Here is a 26,479-nt window from a genome sequence, read left to right on the forward strand (position 1 = left end):
TAGTAAGAAGGGAGAGCAAAAGGTCCCGATAGATTAACCACAGAGGTCTTTAAAGACGATGATCCACTTCATTTGTTAGACTAACTTAGATGTTAGTTGGCGTCTAGGAACTGGACACAATCGCATCTTACTGGCTTCGATCTCTGAACATTCTAGTCCGTGAGAAAGAACAAAATTCCTCGTCTGATAGCAACAGAGTAGTCAGTCTGACTTACTTGGCATCTAAAACATTAGCCTAAATAACCATCCAATCCTTAATCAGTGGTTGAGGGACTAGGCTGGTTCCAGTCGTATACGTTGATATACTGGCAAAAAACTACGACACAGTCATAGCTAACAACTTCCAACCATTGTTTTATTTCTTGACCTTAAGGTAGCGTTCGATTCCACAGATGTACAGATCTTATGGCAGTGTCAAAGTGTACTAACTTTGCACAAGTTCTTAACCCGAATTTTATCGGTTAAGTCAGAGCTTATGGCGTAATATCTTCAGGATTCATAGCATCAAGTAGGGTTTATCAGAGTTGTCTACTTTCTTAACATACATTAAACTTAGTCATAGATATCATTTTGGAGATTCCTCTTTCACCTCAGGGGTTGATCTCCTACCAGAAGATTGATTCACTTATCGATTTAGAATATAAAGATTATACAGTTCTGTTTGATCAAGACTCTGATAAAGTGTGGTCTTCTGAGTGCCTTAAACAACAGTTCTAACATGTTTGGGATGCCTTTCTTTCCCATCAAGTATAAAATGTTGCTTTAGGACTGGTCAGCATCAACTCCTGAACTAATGATACGCTGTAAAGTAGTTTGGCATGTTGATCACTTCACTTATCTTGTAAGTCTCATCAGCCTGGTGGATTGATGCTTGAAGATATTTCTGCACAGATTCAGCAAGTATATATGTGATCAGATTGTTCGAAATGTATTGCGTTAATATATCAGATAGTTCTGATAATCTTTGTCTTCTTAACACATTATCGAAACTTGACTGAATTTTAACAACTTGCATCAGTTGTGGAGTAGGCGGCATTACTATTTCTCAACCAAAAGATGAATATACTGCTCAGTAGTTCGACGTTTTCCCTTATGATGGTAGAAAGTGGTCTTTAAAATGGACATTTTAGGTCATTAGCACTTGATCACAAATGCATTCGGAACACCGCTCATATATATTTGGACCATCAAATTAGCAACTCTGAGGTTAGATGCAGAGTACTAGGTAAGAATGACAAGTCGATTGATGATGTAATCAATCTTTATCAAATAAGATGGTTACAATGTGTATTACGCAAGCTCATCCACCAACTACCTCGGTGCGCAACGACAGCTGGTGTGGAAGTGTGTCGGCAGAAAGCTAGGGGCAGCCAAACCAAGATATGGTGTCAGTACACAAAGTAAATGCCTATTGATCTGAGCCATCTTGGCAGAGGCTGAACACCTGGTGTGAGTCCGCGTGATAATCACTATTCGAGGTTGTATGAAATGAATTAGAATAGTTCAGTATGGTTTAGGTGCCTTCACTTGACCCTAACTTTATGAATCCTCTTGTAATCCTTTTATTCCACTAACCCATTTTTTCTTTAACCTTATCTTTTATGCCTAATCTTTTCAATTAACATTAATAATACTGCCTCTATTACCACTCTGCGATTTGACCTGACGACTTAATGTCTCTGTGCTGATAGGGTATGTTAACTTGAACTAGTGTAAATACGTGTCAAAATCTATGTTGTACATGACTGACTGACTTTACTGAAAAAAATTTAGCAACTACTATCACACCTCAATAACATTTCTACTATCCTATAAGTATTTCCAAATTGTACGTTTAGACTGTTCGCGAGTACAGTAGTTTGCTAACACGGTAGATCCGCTAGTCTCAATTAAATATATTTCGGAAGAAAAATGGATAACCCATCCGAATAAATATAAGCTATATATAATTAAAGCTATCATTTATGCAATAAGTATTTGATCATGGTAATATGTTTAATGACCAATTATTAAATAGAAGATAACTAATTGAGAAAATACACCGATACCTTCTCAATATATAACTACTTTTTCGCACCTTATCATATTTCAACTCAACTAATATTTAAATTTCATTAATTTAACGAAATTAATTAATTTATTTACAGTTCAAAACTTCCTAAATTTTATGACCATCTCATTATATGGATTGAAATCAGAGGTTATCTCGACGTTAAAATGATGCTAGTGATTGGACGAAGTTTCTTAGCTGAGTTTGTATATGTAGAAAATTTCGATAATCACAGAAATAAATTTTATTGGTGATTTATATAAAAAAATGTACGACTAACTTAAAAATCTATTTTGTATAGCTTTAAAGTTTGTTATGCCCAATCTTAAACGAAGTTTCGTAATGCTCCCTTGGAAATCAAACAATTACCCGAGTTGATAAATTAATCTATTTTCAACTAGAAATACGTGATATATATAAGATTATAAACCTTATTACTTTTCACTTTTATTTGGAGACTTAGATATGTTGGGTACTTTGTTCCGTAGCCTGATATGCTTTTTATTAGTATTTTTCATTGTGTCATTAAAATTTGTTGTAAGATATGCAATATGTATAGTTGGTAAGCAAAAATCGAATTCCAAACTTTCGTCTAACTTAGTTTATGAGAATCAGTAAAACAATCTAAGTAGTATAATTTCAATTATACTGAGATAATTCAACTAGGTAATGTACACGCTTGGACATTATCTGTCACACTATTAGCTGTGACCGGCAATATAAAAACCACGTAATAAGAATACAAAAATAACTTATTATTCAGTTTACTGTTGCTTTTCTATGATAAAAAATTAATTTCCCAGTGCTTTTATTTAAGTTACTAGAATTACACGCGATTGAAACATATTTCTTCATTATTTAAAATTGTTTATAAGTTATAAACTTTCTATGTACTTCCTAGTTTATTACATATAATAATCTTTTTCTTGCATTTCTTGGACAGTTGTACAGAACAGACTTTTTATGCTGGGTTATACGTTTAAAGTCCTGACTGATTACCATTCATCATACAGTAATCTCAGCAGTATGCATAAGTTTGCCTTAAGTCGTACTAATTAATCATTTAGCTCCTTTCCACACTCTTTTAAGTAAAGCGATTGAAATAGAATGTAGCATCTGAATAGAAATTACATAAGCACAGTACAAAGTAGGTCATATGAATTTAAGATCTAGTTAATTTCAGGGTATAGTCACCAATCCAGATTACTGTCGGTTTTTTTTGTCAGTTCATTTGTATACGATTTCGGTCCAAAAATCATGTTGTTCTTTTGAAGTACAGAGGTCACAATAAGTGCACTAAAATTTATTGATACATATTTTTCCACAATAAGAGAAGTAGTGAAGTCCAAATTATTCAGTTTTAGGAAAAGATGGACTGTTCGTTTATAGTTTTATTTAAAACTAAATTTATCTATTGTTTCAACTCTATGTACATTTGGAAACAAATTTATGTTAATATCACTTCAATAACAAAACAATGGGGAAAACTAAACAGATATATTTTCATTATTAATATATCATTCTGAAAAATCATTTCATAATTATTTCTTTTGCTGACTGTTATAAAACAAACAGTCAACTAACCAGTGTTTGCTATCTTGATACCTAATTTTTCCTACTGATTTCTGTCACATGGCTAATGTTAATGGGGCTTACTGTCTTGTTTGATAAGTCAATCCCGTGTAGGTTTCAGTTTGGTTACAATTTAATTTATGTGCTGAAGTAGACAGAGTCTATTCGTTTCTTATATATGACTAGGACAACTTAGTAGTAGTTCATAATCTTACCAGCTTATATTCTCTTCACTTCACAGACATTGCCTCCAACCAAGGCATCTCTCATTGAAAGGCTTCGCTAAACGGAAGCTAGGCTTAGAGAACCTTTATAGTTTCAGTATATTTCACGTTCCTAACCACGAAATTATGCAACCAATGTCAATAGTGAACTACGTATATTCAGTTTAGTTTTCTACTTTCTTCTGTTTTATGTTTCATATTCGATTGACACAGCCTAACTAATTGACTGATTAGACTAAAATTTTAATGGATAGTTGACTAAATAATCGTAAGAAGTAGCCTCACTAAATTGTTGATATTGAAACAAAAGATATGTAAAATCTAGTTTTAGGTTTTCAATCAAAAAGTACAATAAGTGTATGATTGATGTACTAAATATAACCGGTGCTTTCTAAAATTTTGTGATACTAATCCTGCACGTTTATTCAGTTAACTTATTACGCAAAAGAATAAAAGCATTATATGTTGCATTCGACATACACTCTAAAGCTGGTTGCAGTAATCTTACTATACTGTGTGTGTTGGTCTAAATCGTTTGTCAATTATCTAATATTTATTTTTGTTAACAAATAATTGGCATATTTTTGGTAATGATTTTATTTCTTTCTCATACTGTTAGTTAATGTGAATATTTTATCCATGTTGAGTATGAAATTAATTTAACTACTCATTATCTTGCTAATATCGTCAAAACATTGATTACTTTAATTACATATATCAATTAATGCTGATTCTTTTATCAATAAATGAATCAAAGAGATATTTAATAAAGGCTTTATGTATGTATGAATTTATTTATTTCATTACCAACATATAATCTAATAAAGTTACGCAGTAACTTTATTAAAAACAGTGACCATTTGTGAAACAAAATATCGACCATTGCTTCTACAAGTAAAGGTTCGTGTGACTCAGTCCACCTAAGAGCCCAAATAAAGTCTTAGTCACTGAAATGGTTTTTCAATAAGAAAATTAAAGACATATGACTAACCAATGTTGAGAAGTGCAAAGTTATTGATGATGATTAAAAATTGTCTTTATGTTGAACTAATTGATCATGTTGAATGAGTTCACCGTCAATAAACAGTATAGTATTCTGTCACGTTCCATTGTAATTTGCGATCGCGGAAGCTTTTACGTTGAATACTTATTTGCCACAAACGAAAAACATTTTGTGTCTAGCTTACTTATTTTTATATGTACATTGAGTATTGATACCACATGTGTTCCTTTCTTTTATAAATAGATCTGTGGATTCCAACTCTGTGGATTCATTTTAGTATCTATTCTAATGGTCACTTACTTAGTTGAGTTCATATAATTGTATCAGTATATTTCTGATAGTTACTAGAGCCTAAGTTTTGTTCAGCTGTACTTTACTATTATGTATTTAACTTATAGACGTTTCCTCTAATTTCTGGATTTCATGTTGAAATATAATTCATTTTTGCAAATGGTTTACTTACAAAATAACTCTGTTACTTGTTTAAGGTTTAGTCCTCTAGGTTTTGTTTTATAGTTTCATACTAATGTACGCAAATGGAAGAAAAACTGGAGAGGACTAATTAGTTTTCAGGATAACAAATTAGTCATACAGTTCTCTTTTTGGGAGATTGTAATTAATTTCACTTTGATGTTACTTTCATCAACTCACATTTTATAGGGAGTGTGTGAGATTAGATTTTTTATTCTTGTATATTAGATAATTTAGTAATCTTATGCATAACCTGGTATGTATGCGTGTAAAGACGTTTTGTTTTATCTTGAATGAATGGAAAAAACGTAAAATAACCTTTATATTTTCCACGTGAGGTATTTTTGGAATAACTCCCACATTTCTGACAATAAAGTAGATGTGATTAGCAATTGTTTGACAGAAACTGATTAGTTAACCTCACGTACTAAGAATAATCTAAAGGGTTTATATTGTCTCATCAGCTATTAAGTAGTATGTTAAAAACAAACGAAACTATCGAAAATATTTGATTGTTTTTATCTTACAGTGATTAAATGTTTTAATTTATTTAAACTGACAGAAATAATTCCAAGTGATTATAGATTACATATTTTAAGGCTCCTTGGTATTAATCTCATTAAAATTAGAGTCAGATCATAGGGGAGAATAAAAAAATTCAAGAAAACTACACCATTCTAATCTTGAAACAAAAGTTGTTTGGCTCTTGATTTAAAACTTAATGAAACCGGAATAAATTATCTAAAAAATATCTTGGATGATAAATCATGTCCATTGTTCTAATATGTTGAAACAATTATTGAGCCTTTGTAATTGGATAATACCTTTAATATTGGAGTGTCAGTAATTCTGGAAACAGTTTTGACTGTGTCAAACTGTGCTCAAAACTAGTAAAAATATGATACACAATAAAATATGACAGACATAAAATTTCATTTGAAACAATGAACACAATTCTCCTTTTACATGTAATTAGTAGTTTTTGTCCACTGATCTTCTTAATAATGTAGTTCGTTAGAAAAATAATGAAATGTTTCGCAAGATATCAGTGTTTTTGCAAGGAGGTTTTATTTAGTGGTTATAATAAAACTTATTACCTACTCATTGTGACTGAAGTTAAATTACCAATATATTCGGTCAGTATTGTGATCTAATGTGATAATAAATGTCATAAGTTTGTGTTCCAGTTCAATAGTTAAACAAACCCATTTTAAATGTCGACTATTCATAGGTCATATTATTTATAGATTAATTTATAAAGAACCTTTTTACCAGAGTCGCCTGCGTACTGCTTTAGTCTAAGTTCGTTGTTGAGATCTGTTTTTGACCAAACCAAGAATAATCATTTTTGATATTTCTCTACACTAAAAAAGTATCTTCAGTGTTTGCAGAACTGCAAAGATGAAAGAGAAAGACCATGTTAAAGCGAATTGAATGGTAGTATTTGAAAAATCCTTGTTTCATTTTTATTCAGAAAAATATCTACTAATGACACATGATGTACACGTTAACCTATTCAAGAATGAGTTAATTTAAACATGAAATGAATTTTGATACAATTTTATTCATAAGTTGTTACCGCCTCAATGATCTAGACAAGTCTAGACGAACACTACTAACCACAAAAGACGATATAAAATCACTTACCCCTATTACTTACTAAACAAAATAAACTTCAGGATTTTTCTTTAAAATGTTCTTATTTGTTTTGTATTATTTCTGGTTACAAATGTACTTTCAATATACAGTATGTGATTCACTCATATTTTTAAATCGTTTCTACAATGTGACTTAGCGTTGGTTTTCTGAATTCCTTATTTTTTATGTGTTTTAATGTTCATCTATTTTACCGATATAATATAATCAGCTGCTTATTGTCATTACATCATGGTCCTTCTTTTCTTAGCTTGTTTTATTTTTTGAAATTTACAGAAAAAAGACTAAACAGTGTATTTTTTATGTAATTTTCATAAAAAGGTATTGTTTTAATGCAAAAGCTAATCTTTTTTCATTTTTCAGTATCTTGTGATATAAACTGAAGGCAATCAGTTCTAAAAACGGTGTTAAATTATATTTATTTCTCAAAAACATAGTTTATGGTTTTTTGACTTCTCTGGTAAATCTTTAACTAGGATAATTTTCGTAACAGTTGATCATTTTCATACATTGTATGTTATATTCACATAACTCAGTTAAATATACAGCTCTCAAAATGTTATGAGTATATTCTGTTGGTAGGTATAAGACATATTGTTTAAATACTGAATTGTACGGTAAACATAGGAGCTTGTCAGAATAACATTTTACACTTATTGCTGTAAATATCAGAATGTTACAGTAAAAAGCGAAAAGAATCATGATATTCAGTTTTGACTCATAAGTAATATCACTGCAGTGCATCAACGGTTAAAAAATATGGGAATTACACGTAATATATATGGAACATGTTTGTTCATCAGTTCCCTAATAAGTTTCAGAAGCATGCGATTTCTTTTAGAAGTTATTCTATATTCTCCTAACAATACAAGAAATTATTGTTTTTTTTAGTTACAGCATTGAAGTTGATAGTACTAGAAGCTCTTAATGTACTTAGACTCAGTCTACAATACATTTCCCTCTGTATCAACATTCGTCCACATGCGATTTATTTATGTGAAATTAAGATTTATACTGCGTATTTCTGAATAAAAGCCTATCACCATAAAAAGTCTGAACAAGCAGGCCTAAATATTTGTGGTAAGATCTTTTGGTAACAGTTACACCTGGTTTCTATCTCAATTTGGTCCATTTAATTATGTTGCATGATCGGTTAAATACAACAGTGTACTTAATGATCATTTAGACTGATATATTTTCCAACGGTTATTAGGAAAAATAGGTTTATTCAATATATCTATTTGCGTCTTACTGAATCCTTTAAGTTATTCAGTGGGTTTAGATATCTTAACATTAGTGTTATCACTTCGTTGCTTATGGGTTCTATTAACGTCGGGATGGATTTTGTTAATTCAAATCTATTCATATCGCCTAATACCTCAGTTCATAAATCGAGGCTACAGAATACGCTACTTGTATTTTTATCCTACATTCATTTCCTAATCAGGCATTGTTTCCATAATACCGCCTTCGTTGTGCTTTCTGTTTTGGAGCTGTTATGTCATAAATTTGGTCGGAAATCCTTTTCTGCTTTTGCATATTTTTATTTGCCTAAATGAACTCCAATCAACAAGAAGAACGCGTCTTCGTTAGAAGCTCCTAAACAGAAAGGTAACTTGGTGTATTTTCACAATACTCTTTTATTGTTTAAACACACATTCAAAAGAACGTAATCTTCAGTTAATAAATTTTTATGTACTGTGTACATTTTCCTAATTGATATGAAGATATCTAAATGTTTATATACCATGTCAACTTTAAATGTTTACGCAATGTTTTTGTTACATACTGAGTAAATTATTTTTTTGCGCTTCTATTTCTTAATTTAAATGTACATTATTATTCATTTAGTTAGACTTATATTCATGGAAGTCATAAATGACATGTTTCGACGTCACGTTTACATACTAGTGTCATCACTAATGTGTGGTTAACTAGGGTAAAACTTTTGAAAATCTTAATTAATCAAGCAAATGATTAGTATTGTTTTTCAATGTCATATATCATTACAAGCTTAAGGTAATGTTGTAGAAATGGATCTTCTGATAAACACTTGACTAAATTATGCATCCATGTTAACAAATTAGTCGATTTTATTGCTTTCCCCACCTAATGTACTTACTGATCACCTAAAGATTTTTTCCACCATCCACGCAATGTGGTCTCTTTGAAACATCATTATTGAGTCGGCTACATTATCTTTTTAATGTCGACTATGATATACGTATTTAGTAATTTTAAACCTAGAAATTTCTTCTTCAGTTAACGAAACTACATCAAGTATTAAAAATCATTTAGAAAAACTTAGATTATACTAGTTAGATTAGTATAGAGATTTTCACTTTCAATAAGATGTACTTAGCATGCTATTGATGTTTTCCAACAGAACACGAAAATTCTTATTTTTGTATGTTATGATAGTCCGTACTAATGTAAACCACGAATGTTTTTTAAGTATTATATGCTTAAGCTTTACTAAAATGTGTATTGATGCACTAAAAATGTCTGAGTACCATATTTCTACTGTCGTTCATTTGATGAGTAGCATTTATTTATTGATTTAAAATTGAATTTCCTTTGTATATCATTGAGTTTTCTTGTAGAAAAAGCGTGCATTTTACAGTTGGCTAAGTGAAAATTATCTGCAAAAAGTGAAATTCAACTTTTCTTTTTTTTGAAAGAGAATAGAGAAAAAAAGTTAACAATACAAACCAGTGAGAACAGCGAATGCCTCGACTTACATTATATATGTCCACAAACACCATATACTATTGCCACTTTTCACAAATGTTTAGACACCAACAACCAAACACTGAATGAATTCGTCGTGATGTTTTATTTTTTGGTATCTGAAAAAAGACGTGAGGTAACTAACAAAATGCCTTGATTGTTGCTAGACATAAACTTTAACCAGAATTCAATCGTTATATTCATTCAAGAGTAGTTAATATAAAGTATTTATAAGGTTTGTTTCATTAAACGTTCAGAATTCTGAAGTTAATTTATTTATTTATCTTTTAGTTAAGCATGATGCTGTATTAAACATTTTGCGCAGATGTCAGTGAAATATTTTTTGAGTTCTGTAAATCCGTCGGTAGTAATGTAGGTGATGTTGTTACTAAATTTTAGTTCAATCCAGAATCATTTTAACAATGACTTGTAAGAAATTACCTTACCACTAAACAATATAAATGTGTTTTTTTCCCAAAAACTAGAATATATCATGATATATCAAAGCATAGATATAAACTGAGTCAACTTTTATTATTGTATACTAGTATATGTTACTTTTAGTTCATGAAGACCTATTGTGAAATTCCAGCTCACCTTTCTCTTAATTGTATTCACTAAGCTGATATAACAATTGTATAATAGGATGATTTGTTGACAAGGGAAAAATATCCACCATCGAGAATAAATTATGAATACATTGGTGGATTATCATTTATTTATTACCACTGTTATCCATGTACAAAAAAATCGAATATACGCAAATAAAATTCACCACAAAATAAATATAAACTAGATATCCCGATTTATAACCATTATTTCGGTTTGATTATTGTGTTTGTCTAATATTAACTCGATCTATGTTTGCAATAAGTGCTTTCATCATAATAAAAAGCTTAGTGCCTCAACAAAACTAGTCTGCAGCCACAAAATATTCATTCACGTGATAAAAGTTTCTCTTACGGTGTATCACCTGTTTTTGTAATGAAATGAATTAAATCTTATAAACCATCAGCAGGATGTTTAAGAAATAATAAGAAAATATGTTTTTGACTTATCTCGAAAGCTTTGAAAAATCATGATTTGGTTGTAGAAAATATAACATATTTTCACCTTTTTAGTGTGGCGAAGATAACCACTGGAAGATCAACAAGTAACTGCTTGTCTTTAATAATGGTAAAATTCAAGTAAAACTTGGATGATAAGAAGACTTTACAACTACAAATTGCACTATATTTTTTTAGTTGTTAAAATGTTTTCATGAAGAAAAGAATGCATCTGTAAAGCTATCAACACAATCCTTTCTATGTCACTTCTAAATTATAAAATCAAATCATCTTTCGATCTGAGATGTTGAAAAAAGTAAACATTTATGTCAATATGTTCCACAAAAACATTTCAAATTTTAATAATAGACAAGTTTCATCATCTTTCCATCTAGTAATATAATTTCTTTTACAGTTCTCTTTAACCCTTTAATACGGTATGAAAGTCAAATAATACATAGAGTGAATAAAATAATCTTAATATCAATAACATTACCCGTACTATAAGTTGTTTATAAATTATTTAAAAAGATAGTTAAATTGATGCAACATATCAAGTATAGTAGTTTGAAGTGTTTTTAAGATAACAAGATAAACGTACTGGTTGAAAACATAATTTACTGAGTAAATTACAACATAATTCTTTTTCAAACGGTGCAAATATTTGTTGCGTCTGATATTTTATTTGACATATTTGAGTTCATTGTCCATAAGAGTGTTAATGCAGTAGCCAAATACAGTAAACACATTGAAAACAAGCTGCATCTTCCGAAACGTACTAATAATTTTCCACTTAGTTTAATGAGAACTGCTCCTTATCACTTAAACAAAGAACCTTTGTTGTACTTTAAGTTTCAATTTATTTTAAGTGTTTTTACTAATAAATGTTTTACAGAACACAAGAAAACAGCATTTTTAGGAAATGAAGACTATTGCTGCAATCTATTTTCTGAATTAATACTATTTCAACAAAAACAAATAGTGATGAATAGCATATAAAGTAATATAGAACGATGCAGATTTACTGTTAAGTTTTGATGTATATAACACTCAGTTTCCCAACAAAATTAGTAGTAAGAATACAGATGTTATTAGATTATCAAGTTGACTCTTAAAGAAACCTAAATCCTATCTATTAGCCTACTCCTGTTGTGTTTTTTTATTGACACCGAATAATAGCGACTATGTATTAAAGAACTATTAAGGCTGAAATATTCTGAAGAAATAAAGATCATGTAACTGAAACACAACATAAGATATCACAAGATTTACTGGTTATTCAATATAGATTTTTTCAGTATTATTGTATTTCCCTTATATATCTATTTTTCAATTAAACTCCTATATAAAGTAATTTTAAAGCTATACATTTTAGACTTGTATTGTTATAAATATATCGTTTGCAATTGCTTGAATGTTAACATGAAGTAATATAACATTAAGTTGAAATTTACGGAATTTAGCTTCCGCTGTAAACGATAATTAATATACCAATGTTCTGATCAATACAGTGGATTCCTTTGCGTCTGAAAAAGGGATTTTTTCGAAACTATTCTATAAAGTGGACTGCGTAAATAAAATGATGAAGAAAAACACTCATCTTCATCGTCCTCTTTATTTTGGCAAAAGAATTTTCTCAGAAGAGTAAAAAATACTGAAGTTAAGAAATGAATGAATGTATTTGTATATTCCTTAATTGATAAATGTCCATAGGAATCGTCATGAAGGTTTTCAATAACTGATTTCCAAAACCCATTCGAAAGTTTAATTATTAATATATAATAATGACTTTGCAAAATGTCTTCTCCTCGAAAAATGCACTTAGATTTTCTCGGTAAGCTGTCAAATAATTATACATAAACAAATATAAATTTCTAGTTTTCCGCCTTAATCTTTATAACGTCTGGTTGGTCCAAGCGCTTTTAAATTTTGTAAGAAAAAAGTTGTTGCGATAGAATTTTTTCAGTTGATAAAAATATGAATTATTTTTATATGAGGAATTAAAATTTCATACCTATTACTTAAAAGTACTGAAAATAATCAATGTATATCATAAAAAATAGAATCAAAGTTTTATGTTTAAGAGCGAAGGTCATGAAATTCAGGTTAAGTTCATCATAATAATAACATGAGAACTTAATTTTAAAGTTTATTGCGTTTATGTTTAAGGTGTACTAGCTTAATCTTTGGTGATAAATCTCACGTCAACAATTTTACATAGTAATGATAACATAATGAACATGATTTACATAATTCTATGCTCCAGATATGGGTAATAATATAATATATAATATAATTGTCGAATGTTCAAATCTAATAAATATTTGCGAATACATTTTTGACTGTGCTAAATAATATTACACAACTATTATTCGAATGCTACTTTAGGCTGGAATGTCTCAATAAATGACGAAAGCGTATTTATCTATAGTTCCATTGCAATTCGTCGTTTAATTTGTTTTAAATGTCAAAGTAAGAACATGATGTTAAAGTTACATGTCGTTTTATTATGAACTTATAATCATATAAACTTAATAAGTGTTCGTTTTCTATCTTTGATTTTAGTTGAATATTTGCTTTCACATGGAATAAATCCAAATATATCTAATGTCGACGGACTGACAGCTTTACATCAAGTAAGTGTACTAAATAATCCTAACATTAATTAATTGCTTTGTGTTTAACTGCCTTGGATTTTATTCGATGCACCGCCGTACTTATCAAAGACCAACAATCATAGTGCTTCTTGACATTAGGGCTGCCTTCTATTCGTTGGACAGGACTGTTCTCTGGGATTGTCTATTGTTCCATTCAAGCAGTGGGGTTAGACAGGGTTGCCCAATCTCATCATTCCTCTTCAACTTTACCATCGATGACATTCTGGAAACAGCTCTGATGGATGTAAGTAATGGCGGTGTGTATCTGTTTACTGGAGAAAGACTTCTCGACCTTGAGTATGCGGATGATATTTTCTTACTGTGCGATAATGCCCAAGCCATGCAATCCGCACTTAATCAGTCGGCAATCGGTGTCCATAGGTACAGTATGTACTTTTCACCTTCTAGACTTACAGGACCCTGATTCTGTACTCACCTGGATGGTGAGCAGATAGACGTAGTCAAGAAGTTAGTGTATCTAGTTAACTGCATAAGTGCTGGTGGGGGTGTGAGTGATGAGATCAATGCACGTATAGTGAAAGCCAGAGCGGCTTATGCCAATCTGGGCCACCTTTGGCGCTTTCGTGATGTTAGTCTGGCTGTAAAAGGTCGGATCTACAACGCGTTGGTGAGAGCAGTTTTGCTCTATGCTTGTGAAACGTGGTCTCTCCGAGTTGAGGACGTTAGACGACTCTTTGTGTTCGATCATCGCTGTCTTCGAAGGATTGCTGACATCCAGTGGCAACACCATGTTAGCAATGCAGAAGTTCGGCATCGTGTGTTCGGGCACAGAGATGATAATGCAATCGATGTCACCATCCTGAAACAGCGACTTCGGTGGCTTGGACATGTTCTACGAATGTCGTCCCAGAGAATTCCACGTCGTGCATTATTTGCCGACGCTGGGACTGGTTGGAAAAAGCGGAGAAGCGGTCAGTGTATGACATGGTGTTGTGGTATGAAAGACAGCTGCAAAGGGTTGGTTTCTGTTGGTCCTTCACGACTCCCTGGCTGGGGTCTGAGAGATGGTGCAACACGGCTAGAGACGTTATCAGATATGGCTCAGAATAGAAGCCAGTGGCGATCGTGCTGTGACCTTCCTTTACTTTCTTCATAAAAGTGGTTGTATCTTCCTTAACTGAAAGAATTCTTTCTGGTTGTACATTTCTGTTTCCCTTATTATTGTTACTATTATTATTATTAATACACTACCCTACACCAATCTCTTCGTTATTGTTCCCTTTCTTTTACACTCCTTACCTTTTTTCCTTCTCTTTAAATTCTCATTGTTTTGTGTGGCGTATATATATTTGGTGCCATCTTGTACCAATATTTATGTGTCCAAATAAAAGTGATAATAATCCGATGCAACTGCAGTTATGTAGTCAGAAAATGAACAAAACTTACATAATCTATTAGACTGCATGAATAGTAAAAATATATGTAAAAGCAGACTGAAAAAGTATTTTACAGTCAGTAAAGCATATTCAAAAAACTATGCTATTTAATGATGGATTCCAGAATGACATTACTTCCAAGCTCTTTTTGTTAGTAGTGCATTATAGTTCAGGGATAATCTGTCAATGAGACTGGCGATCAATAGCTGGATTTATAAAAGTGCATTTCTTGTTAGATGTTCTGATTCAGATTCTTTAGCGTTATGAAGCCGGAGAAAAGTACTTTTACATGGACACATATTGAGTTGACACATTCCAGTAGTTTTAATAAACTTCATGATACTCTTTTTATTCACTGCAGTACTCGTATATGATTACCTCGCAGATGATTGTATTAGGAATCACTGTTAGAAAACGCGTTGGTCATTTTTTTATAATATTACAAGAGCGACACTCGAAGATAAATTCTCACTTTGAACCACATCATCATGCATTTACAAGGTCACTTACTCTTTTGGAGAAGGTAACATTGATCACACAAAACAAGCACTATCTAAACGGATCTCTGAATGTTACTCAGCGTAACTTTGTAAATGTAAAGGAATCAACTGATCAAAGTTGGAACATCTTTTTAATTCTGATCACATTCGCACAGTAGATATATCCTTTAAAAGTCCATACTAGGTCAAAAAGAGCACATATCAATAACTCATGCACGGTACAAAAGATAGCAGTTCATTCTTCCGAGCCATAACTCTATGTGCGAAAGCGACACTTGGTACTTAGATTTTTCAAAATACATTTTTATGTAATCCTACTTTCACTTTTTAATAAAGCACTTTGTTTGTTAAATAACTATGAAGAGGAGCATTTTCATTGACACAGTGGATTACCGGGATTATTATATAAGACGCTGAGTTGTAAAAATCATAATCACAGAAAGTTCTTTTACTTTTCTTTATTGATCATATCTACGTTTTTTATCTACCATAACTTACAACGAAATGTCGACTAACCAATCTATAACTTTTCTTTTGTACTCGTTAAGTCAATTTTGTTATCCTCACTCAACATTTACCAAACATTATTCAGTAAAATTTATTCGCATTATTTTCAATATTAATAAAAAAAAGTTAGAAATAAGACAGTCAGCGTTATGAAAAAATGGATCAAGAATAGGAATACATTATTTTACGTCAAACATAATAATATGAAAAGTCAATGAACTTTCAAATTTAATGGAGTGATATTTCTCTGCCCAGATATATTTGACATTTATCGAATGAATGATTAAATTGATAGAATATTTAAGAGACTCTCACAGTTTAGTGATGAGTACTGTTCATTTTAACAACAGAATATAAAAATATCATTTAAGATGTTATCTAACATTCCAATTATTCAGACCTAATTTATTGATTTTCTATTGAGCTTATATCATATCCATTTATATATATATATATATATATATATTCTTGGATTCGGGAATTAAGTAGAGTTTATCTGATCTTCGTGAAATGATATCACAACTATTATTAAAAGAAACATCTGTTTAGTACATATAATGACACAGCTTGTTTCAAATGTTGAGTTGTGAATATTGTGACTTACTGCATTTAGCTAGAAGTGATAAATAGCCCAAAAAACAAAAGCTTTAGAATGGTTTTAAAATAACGTCAATGATATCCTTTAAGTTTACAGGACAATGGACAGACTCATTGCATAACTTTGAAACATCTCAAATACATAAACGTTTATAATACCGAATGTAATAAAATCCCCCCTGTATATCGAATGCACAAAGCATTAGTTACTTTGTTTTAATTTACCAGCTTTGTTTTCTACCCAAAACAAATGAATCCTATTATTTATCTTCAGATTTAATTTCTCATTTTAACTTGAAGTGGAAAAGTTTCCCTCTTATACCCAGTGATCAATATTCATTTCTTTATGGATACGTTTTCTCTCTAAACGAATAATATGATGGATGTTTATTTAAATTACTTAATGAAATAATCTGCTTATGCAAGCTTAAAATAAAGTAAGACAAACGAAATGAGAGTAGACGGGAGGGGGGAAAATATCAATCATATTTAAGGAGATTATTCGATGTTGGGTAAAAAACAGGATGAATGAACAAACAAATAAAAAGAATCAGTAATAAAATAGTACTTGATTTTAATAAAAAATCTTTGTTCTGTGACACAATAACAAGAATTCTGATTAAAAAGATAAAAAAGGCTATGCAATAATTCAATAAAAACAACACTGCATAATATACTTGAGATACAAGATATACCCTATTAAACAGAATAAAAAAACAAAAAAATTACCTGAAGTACATAAAAAGAATAATTGAAAAGTGTATTCATAATGGTCAGCTTTTTATATGAACTAAGTTTTTTATTTGATAAACTGCTTAGATTGTATAGATATCATGACACGGATTTCAACATGAAATGATGACACCTAGAAAACTAATGGAAACTATGATTTACTGACCTACTGTTTCTTATAGGGTTAGATTCCTCACAGTTGAGAATTTTTAACTTGTCATTGAATTGAAGCTGGAATGAATAAAATCGAAGAACATGAACGAGACCTTGAGACCACCAATTTGAAACTCGATGGTTCACATTCACAACCTTCTTCAAATCACTACTTTTCGTAACTAAACTTTTATTTCACCATCATATTTTAATAAGAAAGATTTATCATGATTTGCAATCACTTTGATTTCCTCTTTTAAATGATCATAAAACTTCTATGAAATATATAAATTTATCTGTTAGGTCAGTGTTTTGGTCATTACACCATTTGATTATCCTTCGACGAAATACTTCCAAAGAAAGCCGGAACAATGTAATCATAAAAAAAGTTACTTTAGGCATGTGATAGGTTACGATGGCAACGGTAATTATATATAATATTAGCAAAGTACTAAGTCAATCTCTCACAGCTTCGAATAAGTAAGAAAGAGTTTCACACCATATTTTACTATAAAATTGAAGTTAAACTTTATTTGTGACAATATTTCAAATAAGCTAAAAGTCGATAATTTATATAAATTGAAAAACTAACAACAGGGTTGAGGACTTATTGAAGTTTATCGGCTTCCCAAATTTTTGTGCTCTCACTTATTCCATAATATATTCCACAATTCGAATCCAAAACATCTTATGTCTTCTCGATTGTTGATTCCAGTTACTATTACATACCGATTTGCTACAGAATTTTTTAATCCACATTTGAAAATGTGCATGATTGTTTGCAACAAAGCAAACTTTACATTTCCGAAGTTTATGTAAAATCAATCTGAAAAAAGATAACAGTTAGCATAAATAAATGATAGTTGATATCTGTAAAATGATTTATAAAGAAAATATTTCCTAATTCCTCTTGGACATTAATTTTTGTCTATTTAAAACAGCATTTCTTTTTTCAAAAAGAAAACTTTAATCTAGTGTATGTTAAACGATAAATAAACACCATTTTGATAAACAGAAGTATTTTCCGTGTTTTTAAATTTACATTTAGGTGCTACCTGTGATCTTTAAATGATATTCATTTAGTTCATAAAATGATTTATATTTGTGGTGTTTGTGACTGATAATGAAACTATTCAGCTACAAATATAGACAATGTAATTTTATAACATCCCTGGCATACTTTTTCAATCATGGTTTCCAAATCATCTTACTTATCGGTACTGCTTATTATTTGATATTCATAGTGGATTATCTATGTTTCTACTTTATAGGCATGTATAGATAATGATAGTGTTTTATGCAATCTTTTGCTTAACTATGGTGCAAATGTGAATGCCCGCGATGCAGATCTGTGGACACCTTTGCATGCTGCTTCTACATGTGGTTATTTACAAATCTGTCAGTTGTTAATCAAACGGTAAGTATTATTATATACAAAAAATTACTTTGTATTCATTTATTTGTATACTTTGGTTGATATCTAAGACAATGACTGAGAAGTGATCACAAACCTTTGGCAGTTATGTGTGAATAGTACAATGGTGAATGTCTTAATATGAGTTATAGTTTTTCAAGTAAGATAGAGAACATTGACCGTAGCTGAAAACAATCACGAAAATCTACAAAAATTATCTACTACGGATGACTAAATTACATTAAGTTACACGAGGAAAAGACGTTTTTACTTTTTTGAGAAGTGGTGGTAATGCGTCTTAACTTTTCTGCTTATAAATCTTACAGTCAAACTTCATGACATTAAAAAACCGTTATATAAGTATCAAATTTTGAGCAATAAATGTTTATGAATATCGCATGTCGGTATTAATAGTAACAGAGCATGATAATTAAATATCCCTGTTATATTTATTCATAAGTCTTCGTGAGAAATTGAAGCGATCGTTAAATATTTATGAATTATATTATTTTGTAATTTAGAATAAAAACCCTCTAGTTCTCATCCAAAATTTCATAAATCAGTGTTTTTTAATGTAGTTGAGTATACCATTTTTAGATTTTAAGACTTATTTTTTTCGGTTACTTGAATTAACGTCAGTCAGCAGTAAATCAGAGATACAATAGCTTATGTACACCGGGCACTTATAATGTGTTCAGACGTGGATGCTATTATACATGAAATATAGTCTTTTTGTCATTGCTTAACTTTATATAAATGAATTTTTAAATATGCCAATATGACATAAATAATCACGTGATTTTCGATGTTTACTTTTTGTAAGCTTTCACTGAATAGGTGGTCAGAGATTCTGTTTCGTTTCATCACAAATGTATTAAAATCGGATCCTCCACTGTTTTTGAAGGTGTAAAATTGTCGAAAAAATAGTAAAAAACATTAGCCATTAGTGAATAACTAGGGTAGTAAAATTTACTTTAAACGCGTTGGGTTTTCTCTCTTGAACTAAAGTGTTCAATATTTTGCTTATAGCTATGGGAAAGCAAACCCATAAAAGTGTTTCGAATGTATGTATGACTTCTGAAAATAAATATCATTGTGTTTTTGTTTGCTTACTCACATATGAGTGTGAAACTAATGCAATAATCAACTTTATGTCATAAAAAAAGATATTTCTCTAAACAAACTAAATTTTTGGTTTTCGATAATTAAGTAAGCCTTGAACTGTCAAGTGGGAAGTGTAAAGTATTCAATGGCTGTAAATTAAAATCAGTTGGGACAAATTAGACTAGAGTAATTCAAAATGAAACAGTTTACAGAGGGTGTTATTTAAAACTGTACAGAACAAAGAAATTCCATAATGTATTTCTACTGTTCATAACTAAAATAGTTTTTCAGTTCAGCGCAAACTTATGGTAAAATTTAGGTAAGTTATAAGTAACACCTAAAAATAATACATAATTTAATGGTTTCAGGTAGGTCTGAAATAGCTCATCGTCTTGAGCAGTGTTTGGATATACTAAGGCTATAACCGACCTAGCTGTTTTATCAGTTTTATAGTGTATTCATGAACGTTGAGCTTGAAGACTTCAGGTAGAAAACAATATACCTTTACATATGTTCAAAACATTTCCTGACTGTATGTATAATTTACATTACGTTAAACCATGTCATTTGCACTATCTATCAATTGAGTATAACTATTCAGCAAAAATATTAGCTTCATTTTTCCATTATTCTTATAACCCTGAATAAAAGCTAATTTACATAAAACAGCCATTATGAGTGTATAAACTGCCTGTCTAAAAATAATAGTAAATAATTGCATCAAAGTTGGTTTTTACGATTTACAATGCAATAAATCACTATCCACTGGCTTTTTGATAGTATTAGTTCTATTTAAATCCCATATGTGGTTAAATACTTCCACTGTACTAACATTAGTACTTTCACTTCATCATCAATATAAATATAGCTAATATTTAAAAAAGAATTGTACTTTTGAACGTGATAGATATCTACGTCATAGTTTGACTGCAGTCAATTGGCATCTATTAGCATAAGTTCATTCAAAGGTGATTATCCAAACATTCTTTGGTTGCGAGCTTACTGGATAATGATCGGATGCTCAAAGCATTAGGTATTGAGTTTCGGCCTCATTTCGAACATTAATACTGAGATTTAGGTACATCAGCGTCAGTCAGTTGGTCATAACGCAGAATCTGTTACGTATGTACATCGGTTCAACTTGCAACACTCCATTAACACTAAGTGATGAAATTGCCAGACCAAATCCCGGAACTGTAGTGTTAGTGAAATGACAAAGCGTTCCGAGGAATTGAGAATTCGGGGGAAGACAAATAATCGATGCACCTGCGCCATTGCAAACGATTTTAAGCCATACCATTCAAAGTCTCTAACAATCGGTTACAATAATCACATGGACCCATTCAAGTAGTCTACACCTATTAACATGGCTCAGTCCAGTTTTAAATGACTTCGTGGATTGATGCCATCTTTTGGTTTGGCTGCCCGTATCTTTCCTTCAACTTACTACACCACACAACATCTCCCGTCAAGGTAGGCAGTGGTTAGACATAACTCACATGTCCCAACCACTTTCGTTGATGAAGATTTATTACCTCATCAGCCGATTTGCCATACTCACCTAGTACCCTATTCCTAACCCAAGCATTTCTTACTCGGTAGTCTCAAAATATACGAGCGAAACCTAGGAGACATCCTTGACCGGATACTAGTGACCTGTGGATATCTTCTGTTTTTAATGGTCACGTTTCATATCCATAAGTTAGAACGGAGCGGACTGATGGGCATTAAACTCATCCTTTGGTTAAAAGACGGATATCTCGCCTAAAACGCAGGTTGGCAAAAGTCAGTCGAACCCTCTGAATCCGTGCCGAGATTTCGTTAGACATCAGGACTGACGAGACTACCAAATATAAATGAAGCGGTCGATACTCCACTCTTTACCACTAATTCAGGCGCTGACACCAATCCTGAAGTAACATTTTACAAGTTAGAAAGAGAATCGCACCCTAAACACGTTTGCATTGTTTTGACGAAACGGAATTCTATCATCTGCGTATTCTGAGTCAGCAAGTGAATTTCCTAGAAAAAGACCAACTCCTAAAGATCCAGACCATGAGCGATGTCTTTAGAAGGGTGTCTATAACGAAGTGGACTGGCCCGACGATGACCATAACCTGACCGTTTGAATAGTCAGTCATTCAGCTATAACGTAGGACCACGCACATATATGTATCAGTTTAATTTACCATACCGCATTAGCACAGCAAGATGAACACCGGATTCATAGGAGTAGTTAATTCAATGATGGTAATATATAAAAGAAAGGTTGCATATAAGGATATAGTACATAAAGCAAAATAGTTTAAGGGCAGCCAAAGAGTGCATGTATCGACGCTATTGTGATCGATTCTGAACCATTTCACCCACAGTCTCCCACCATTGGTTAGGTCCAGAACGCCAATCTCAGCTTCTGTAATATAAATTATTATATTTCAAACATACTGAGTTTATATACCAGTCAAACAAACCACAACGTACCAATAAAATATGAAACAATACTTGTACAAGAACTGGCCAGATGTGGCTGTGAATGAGGGAGGTAGTAATTAATATGCTGGGTATAACTCAAGAATGGCAAAACGTATATTAATAGTTTATGGCTCAAAATAAAGCTTAGAATAAGAGAAATATGAATATGCATAGTTTTGTTACTTAATAATTATACAATAAAAATATACGTTCAGTATTTGTTCATAAATTGATCTCAAAAGTCGCGTAATATTGTGAGTTGGTTGGATTTAGACGTTTACACCGTTGGATGCCGGCTCAGTGGTCTAAAGTTGAAGCGTTCGCGAGCGAGACCAAAGGTCTTGAAACGGAATCACGCGTGTGGATTGTGGGTGAGCACTTCTGAGGAGTCTCATACTAGGATAAAATGGCCGTTCAGTGCCTCCAGGTTTTCAATGATTGTCTAAAATTGATCAATTCAGTCTCAACCAGAAAAAAAATAAAGATGATCGCAAGTCGACTGTACTATGCTATTATATTTGCTGTGCAATTTTATAAGTTGAGGAATGTTTTTGTTGAATATTGATATCGGTGTGAATAATTAGAATAGCTGAGGCTTGAATTTTTCAGATTGTTATTAATAGGAAAGTGACTTCGAAGAACGTTGCACCTATTTTTCAACTAAGAATTCAACGTCTAATAATAGATAAAATAAAAGGGAGAACATTGTAGAACCTACTGTTTACAAAAAATCTCAAATTAAGACATAGCTGTGCATATAAAAGAACTATGAACTTAATTACTTTTAATAAAAAGTTTCATAGGAATAAGAACGTCCAGATAGCATTTGGTCTTTTAAATGTAAGTAATTTTCTTGAGACTGAATCAATTATTTTGTTAAACTTCATGTTTTCAGACCACCCGAAAACTACTATTTACATTTTTTCACTTACCTATCTAGCTTAATAACTAGGACTTGCTTGATATATGGATGGGTCAGACCCCTTGTCGAATAGCATCTTGATTCCCAAATATATGAAAGAATTTGTTTACTGAGGTTCTGTTTTACAGTAGTTTCGGTTATTACTATCCACATTTCCATCACGGAGTGGCATTGACTAAGGTGGCATTAAAAATTAAAATCCATTACAGTATAAATTGAATTAAAACGATAGAATAGAAACGAACTTTTTCACAAACTTTACAGGTTTTTACAACAAATAATGATTTAACTTAACATCTGGTGAAAACCTTGTTTTCATAGATAATGTCTGACAAAGTTGCCTGAACTGAATCATATAGAGAAGTACAGAATTCCTATCTGAAGTTCATACTACAATGACGATTATCGGTTTAAGAGTGCAGATAAAAATTCTTATTGTCAGTCCTAGTGCACCTATACGTTAATTATCCACCATCCAAGTCTTCACTGTTACTTTAAATTCATTCTTCTGGTTCGAAGAAATCCTCAATTCTATAGGGACGAAAGTCTGTTTGTATTATTGTTCACACAACTACTATTTTGACTGTTTCGATGTCCTGTGGCTGTTTTGACAAGAGTTATGACTACCCGAAATCCGCCTATTTGTGGGTTTTTCAACATTCTTAATGAATGACGTACTCACTGATAACTTACTAAGAGACTACAGTCCATATCATTGTTCGTTTATTAGTAATTAAGGCCTACATGTTAAAGCTTGTAGCTTATTATTTATAGATGGACAAGGAAAACAACTCCAAGTATATAGGCGTAATTGATTTTCAAAAAAAAAACTTTGTTTCTCTAAAATCAATTACTTTTCAGTAAATAATTAACATTTATAACGAGTGTGAATCTACTTTTCTTACAGAAAAATCAGTTTTTAAATTTTTTTACACGTTTCTTACAATATCAAACTATAAAGGATCAGTTCTAACGAAAGCTGTATATTAATCACTAATTCTAATGAAATGTCTAACAAAATGTTCACACTTATAAGCCACCGTAAATCACTGTTATGTCAAAGATAACTTCACTGATGTTTGTTATCTGTTTTATCCGAGATGAGAAAAAGCTTCACTTATATTTGAGTACTACTCAAAGTTCTTTATTCTTCATGATGTGTTCGCGACTGGTGAAGTCATTATTAGTAAATAAACACAACTAACAAAATAACACAACATTAGTTTGATTTACTCACTGCTCTAAGCGTAAAACGTGACCACTTTTACAACTGAGTTCCTTGTTCTATTCAAAACTAATATTGATTACACAGATTGAAATCATGAGTCAATTGAAGCTAGACCACCATGGAAAACCTGGAAGCACTGGACGGCCGTTTCGTCCTAGTAAGGGACTCCTCAGCAGTGCGCATCCACTATCCCGCACCCCGCGAGATTCGGACCCAGGACCTATCAGTCTCGCGCCAGGCGCTTAACCAACTAGACCACTGAGCCGGCATCCAATGGTCTTAATGTCTAACCTCAACGAATCCACGAATTTGCGCCACCGTACACCATTGTCTTCAGTGAGCTGATATCTCACAATAGACCTGGTTGAACTCCACTGATAACGGCTTCTCACTAGAACTCCCGGAGTATCTCTTGAAGTCAGTCACTGATGAGCAGATGATTATTATCAGAAGGGGTTTGTGAAGATTTTGGAAATTTAAAAGATTGAAACCATGAGTGGATGCGCACTGCTGAGGAGTCCCTTAGTAGGACGAAACGGCCGTCCAGTGCTTCCAGGTTTTTCATGGTGGTCTAGCTTCAATTGACTCATAATTTCAATCTGTGAAATTTCTAAAATCTCTACAAACCCCTTCTGATAATACTGATTAGTAAAGTTACAATTTTATTTGAAAGCCAAGTTCGATTCGATTTGAAAAGTTGTGTACAGATTATTTCCTTTCTGTTGATTCTCCCTAGAATTCGATCCAGTCTAGGTATCACATCTTTTTTTTAAATAATCTCAGTGTGTTTAGTATTAATTGCACTCATAAAAATAACTAAAAGTTTATTCCTTAATCTTCTTTTAAACTTAAAATAACAAGCTGATCTTGTTGAATCGGTCATTTTAACAGTAGACAAGCTAGGTTGATTCGTTATCAACATATCAAGTATTCATGATTATGTGAATTAAACGTTTCTGGTGAATTAGTACTGGCCTTATCATCTGGTAAACCATTTTAAATCCGGAATATAAAACAAATTAGTTTAAACATTTGAACATATACATATTTATTTGCAAATATTCATCACCATAAATAGTTCATTCCAGATCCGAGCTATTTTTAAAGAACATTAGCTTTAACATTGCCGGTTTCTCTTAACTGATAGCAATTAGTTTCCAGCTATTTTGAACGAATGAGTTTTAAACTTTAAAAAGCTTTTGAATAACTATTTATATTTAAGAGATTTTATTTATAATTTCTATTCAAGTAAAACTGTTTATATTGAAATAAAACATTCACATGAACCCAGAACAGTATGTTTAATCCATATGCGTTAAAAATATGACATTCTAGTCATGTGTGAGTAAATGTTTTGGTTTTGTACGATTCATAGAAGCATCATATGAGATCTATGTAACCAATGGTGACTGAAGATTAGTGAAAATGTTTTGTGACAAACGGTAACGTCAATCTCAATGTATTACACTTTCTTTAACTGGAATAGCAAAAATGAATCTCAGAATAGTTTATATGATAGAAAGCGTTAACATGTGAGCTCGTTTAATTCAGGTTAGAATCATAAAAGTAAAATAACCCTCAAAACATCATTTAAGAGATTGTAGAAATAATCCGTTAAATACGGACCGTGATTTCACTGAAACTAAATAATTAGAACAAGTTTACTCATATTTTATATAACTCGATCTTTTGACCTAAATATATTTGTGAATGATGATCATTCGTGATATTTTACCCTTGAGCTTCTCGGCTTTACCAATTTTGTCGAAATGTAACTCAACTTAAACAGAAACTGAAATATTCGTCCACATAGTTCGTGCTGATTTCCAGTGTAAACGATGCCTCCAAAGAAAATGAATAAATTGGTGATAGACTGATATTGCCTCACGGATTTCCGTCTCCGGCGGTAAGGCCCTTTGAAGAACGGAGCTAACACATTAAAAGCCTTCCACGCTCCCAGGTCGTTAAGACCAACACTAATCCGATTTCCTTTCCAGGTTCCTCAAGAAATACCCTTCCACAGTGTGAGCAGCCGGGAAGTGAT

General features: G+C 31.7%; 1 protein-coding gene across 3 annotated transcripts in view; it reads left to right on the forward strand.

Moving 5' to 3' along the window:
- MS3_00003548 (uncharacterized protein) overlaps positions 1-26,479 on the forward strand; it is an 85,352-nt gene that overhangs the window by 14,233 nt on the left and 44,640 nt on the right. For all 3 annotated transcript variants that reach the window (XM_051211373.1, XM_051211374.1, XM_051211372.1), the window contains exons 3-4: positions 13,318-13,388; positions 18,567-18,712. In XM_051211373.1, coding sequence (XP_051071428.1) covers positions 13,318-13,388; positions 18,567-18,712 — 217 coding nt within the window. The remainder of the gene's footprint in view (positions 1-13,317; positions 13,389-18,566; positions 18,713-26,479) is intronic.

This window comes from Schistosoma haematobium, chromosome ZW (assembly GCF_000699445.3).
Source record: "Schistosoma haematobium chromosome ZW, whole genome shotgun sequence".
In the NCBI taxonomy this organism is placed as follows: Eukaryota; Metazoa; Platyhelminthes; class Trematoda; order Strigeidida; family Schistosomatidae; genus Schistosoma; species Schistosoma haematobium.